Source organism: Haemaphysalis longicornis, unplaced genomic scaffold (genome assembly GCF_048455015.1).
Source record: "Haemaphysalis longicornis isolate Haplotype H1 unplaced genomic scaffold, Haemaphysalis longicornis Haplotype H1 scaffold_7, whole genome shotgun sequence".
Taxonomy (NCBI): Eukaryota; Metazoa; Arthropoda; class Arachnida; order Ixodida; family Ixodidae; genus Haemaphysalis; species Haemaphysalis longicornis.
In genome coordinates, this window is record NW_027526422.1 from 70,211,432 (window position 1) to 70,215,728 (window position 4,297).

Consider the following 4,297-nt stretch of genomic DNA (forward strand, 5'->3'; position numbering starts at 1 on the left):
GAACGATATCAACTTTTGGCTAGAAGGCCATGTGGGCAGACAGGCTAAAGTTTTTGCATTTGGTAGCCTGAAAAATTGTCATTTTTAAAGGCCAACTGCAGTCAAGCTTTCGACATCTTAAATACCTCATTTTTAATAAACTGCCTAAAAAGACTGCAAGATACAAAATATGACAGCTGAAATACAGGTGTGCACAGTACAAATGAGAATAAAATCGCTGATTTTGAGACCAAAATAAAGAAGAGTGCGGACACGGCGTTGCAGCGGGCCAGCCGTATCAAAGGTGCGCACGATGCTTCGCGCTCACTGCATCCCTAGCAGAAGTGCACCCAGTGGAGCTCAACTGGTTCTCCTGGCTGGCTGGAGGAACGGGCAACCGGCCAGCTGCAGTGTCACTTCCGCTTCATGGCTGTGTGCACGATTCATCGGAAGGTGCAGCGTCGTCTGCGACTAAGCTAGTTTAGACGTTTCTAGTTAATTGCCAATGCATTTAGCAATGTTTCCAGTCGTGTGCCACTTGTTTCGGGGGTACGTATGGTTTATTAAAAGTAAATTTGGCTGAGGTGAGAGAGTCCAGTTGGCGTTTAAAGCTTCGCTGTTGGTGCACTGCCACCATGTTTCCCATTGTAAGGACTCAGTGTTTTGACTCCCTCCCTGATGCAGGCCCCTCCACTTCTCCCTCCTTGGGCGATGGCCACAGGCGGCAGCAGGGTCCCCCCCACGGTCGTCGGCTGCTGCGCTGCCAGCAGTGCAGCTACAAGACATCGAACAAAAGCCACCTGAAGAGGCACCAGTGCACACACACGGGCGAACGCCCCCACCAGTGCAGCCACTGCAGCAAGGCCTTCGTGCAGAAAAGCCACCTGGACATCCACCTGCGCATCCACACTGGTGACCGTCCGTACCAGTGCCATCTGTGCCCCATGGATTTCGCCCACAAGGCCAGTCTTGTTAGACATGTGCTCACCCACACGGGTGAGAGGCCCTACCAATGCCGCTTCTGCCCCAAGGCCTTCCCAAACTGCAGTCAGCGGAAGAGACACCAGCAGAAGGCACACAGCCACCAGCAGTAGTGCAGGAGGAGGTGAGGAGAAGGGGGCCAATGACTCCAATCTAGTGTGATTGTGGGTACGGCCTGTGACAGACAGTAGCATCACCTGTTGGTCTCAAGCAACCATCTCCAGTGCCCATTTAAAGACGCACCGCAGCTTCGCAGACTGACATAAGCAAAAGACACACTCCCATTGAAAAGTGGCAGTTACAATGTGTCGCCACTGATACGCATACCATTGATAACACTGTACGTGTGTCATGTAATTTCTCACTTTGATGCTGCCTTCTATTGGAAACAAGTTTGGATGTCCAGGGTGTGTACCTTGTACAGGTAATATTAACGTGCATCGACGAACACTCAGAGTGACAAAACATGAGAGGCATAAATTGATGCCCAACTATCATTCGTGTTAGGTTCCACCATTTTTCCAATCTATTGAAGGAACAATAACACACACGAATGAAATAAGAAGGAAATGTCAATATTGTCCATCTTTTTTAATGTGACACTGGTATTAACTGTTGGGATAGTCATGTACCCCCTCTCCTCACACCTATTTTGGTATTGCCTGGTTCCATTTCTTTTGTATACTCGCTAAATGGTAATAAAAACCTTAGCAGGGATATGGATCAGTGTTCATCTGTTTCTTCATTTCCTGAATGTTTTTTTTTTACCATAAAAATATTTGTGCAATGAGTTATCGAAGATCCTCAGTTCCCACTCGTTTCACTCTTTGCATATGAAAGACCCGGGGGATCCTTCAGATGGGGGATGGGGAGGAAACAATTGTTATCGGCAATGATAAAAATGTGCTTAGGAGACAGCTGCCATTATTTTATAGCTGAAAAAATTTAAAGGGGGCAAAATGGCTCTTGGTACCTTTCTTCTAGAAACAGTGCCATTGTCCTGCTTTTGTCCTCCCCGGTTTCACAGATCCCTTGTCTTCCATTTACACCTTCATAGCTTCATACTATGCAACCTCTGCACCACAAATGCAATGGCGTAACTGTATACACTTACTATATACACTGTATACAGTAAGTTGCTTCTGTATAGAGCATACACTTCTCTGAAAATATTGTACTATGTATTTCTTGCTCACACAAGGGTGCGAAATACCATCTGAATATGCCAGGTTGTGTGTGGGGACTTCGTGTCGATGTAACCTTTGGTTGTGACTGGCTCGAATATCTTCGGTCATGACAGCAGGGTGACTTTTCTACTGCTTGTGGTGTTTCTGGTGGAAAACAAAAGAAGGATGCTTGCACTAATGCGCAAGACTTGCAGGTAGCAAAGCTGTACGCAATTAGGACAGTTTAAGTACATGATTGGAGTGGATTTGCTTCTTTGCTGCTGCAACAACCTTTGTTGGTATAAGTGTGGGCTTCCTTCAGTTTCTTGTTTCTTGTAAGTGATAGTCATTAGACATCACCTTAGAGGGGCTTACGCGATGACGTGTCTTTGTTGTTTCGAGCAGGTGTTGCCATGATTACGATGAATGCTGGAGTTTCTTTTTTCTTTTTTTTTGCCAGTCACCTTAAATGGGTATGCTTGGCTTTACAAACATGTGCCAGGGACTCTGCACAGTGGCCGCGAGGCACACACACACACGAGCACTCAAAATTTTTATGGTTTTAACAGTTAAGATGTTGAGCAAATTGTTTATGTATGGTGTCCGCAGATAAAATTCCAAAGAAAAGGCTGAGTGCATGTTTGTCAAGCCATGCAATACCCACTTAGGGAGATTAGCCAACACTGGCCACAAAAAACTCCAGTGTTCGCCTTATCGAGGCAACACTTGCTCGGAACGAGAAAGACGCGTCATAGCATATGCCCCTTGCTCGTGTCCTTGTGTCATTGTGCGCATGCGCCGTGTACCGTAGAAGAGCTGCGACTTGAATGTCGAAGCTGCTGTAGGTGATCTGCTACAATAAGTAGCGCTTGCAGAGTGGTGTACGAAAACGTCAACCAAAACAACAAGCTCACTGTCGCCCTGCTCAACACAAGGTCATTGAAATGTCACATGGCCGATGTCAACCACGACACCACCGCGATACTAAAACTCAACTTTGTGCCCATCAATAAACGTGTGCGACTGCCAGGCGGCCACCACAATTTTGGTATATCTCCCTAAGTGGGTATCCTTGGCTGGATAAATGTGCGCCGGGCACGATGGGTGGTCGTCAGAAAACACACACACGAGTGCTCGGCATTTTCTTTATTTTTAACTGCCGATTGGTCGCAGCAAGACGTGCTCATGTGCATGCTCCGCATTTTCTTGGTATTTTTAACTGCGGATAGGAAAAATTACAATGGCTAAACAGCTTAGCTGTTAAAAAAGAACGGTTGATCTGTTTCTTTTAATGTCGAAGGCACCCTGGCTAAGGTTGTAAACTTCTGCCTCTATAATCGAGCCACAATTACCATCACAGTGAAAGAATATTAGTTTACTTGATTTTTGCCCGTATGTTTTCTTGTGTTGCTGTTTTTGCATTGGTTTCTTGTTGTAGAGGCAACTTTGAATGGTAGCAGACAGAACCAAGTCAGTGATAACTTAATGCGACCGTATGTTTTGCAGTTGAGAAACTGTGCAGAGGATGGTGAGAACTTTTTTTTACTTTTCAGCTTCATCTGAGGGTGTCGGAGAACCTGAAAACTGCATGTTTTCTACTCCGAAATTGGTGAGGTGCTCAGCTTTGTGGAAGTGGTAGGGCAGAGAGCTTTGTCTCAGTCAAACCACACACTTGCTTTTTAATTTTTTGACTTTTTTTTTTGTGGTGTATTTTGAGGGAAAGCTGGGCATAGAGGCTGATGCAGGTACAGCCACAATGAGGTCACAAGAGCTGGCTTTGAAGGGGCCGTTTAACACGCGATTTGAATTGAGTATCTTTGCATTTTGCGACACCAGAGGTGTGGCCAGAAAGCCTGCCGAATTTTTTAAATTTTTGGGTAGGCACGAACTTTGCAGCTTTCAGCACATTTGAGGACATCTTCAAAGTGAAGCTTCATATGGCATAGGCAAAAGGAAAATGTACGCAGAAAACCCCTCCCGCGAAACTCTACAAACATGCGGAAAGAAACGAGTTGGAGAGGCAATAGTAGCGTGGTGTGGGGCGAGCAGCATCAGAGTGGTAATAATAAAGACTGGCGACACATTAATTACTTCAAAATGGGAAGGTCAAGTTTCATATGTACTTGTGAGGAGCAGACAGCTCACAATTAGTCATTTGTGCAGGGATGGAA

The 4,297-nt window shown here is 45.7% G+C and overlaps 1 protein-coding gene across 1 annotated transcript; it reads left to right on the forward strand.

Annotated features, from left to right (window-relative positions):
• The first annotated feature begins 217 nt into the window (after positions 1-217).
• LOC144145889 (uncharacterized) lies at positions 218-1,670 on the forward strand. The gene has a single exon (XM_077677726.1). It carries the CDS (start codon positions 615-617, stop codon positions 1,071-1,073), a length of 459 nt encoding a protein of 152 aa, XP_077533852.1. The 5' UTR covers positions 218-614; the 3' UTR covers positions 1,074-1,670.
• The last annotated feature ends 2,627 nt before the right edge of the window (positions 1,671-4,297 follow it).

Excerpts from the sequence above, each read along its gene's own strand:
- LOC144145889 (XM_077677726.1), top strand. The coding sequence starts at position 615 with ATGTTTCCCATTGTAAGGACTCAGTGTTTTGACTCCCTCCCTGATGCA.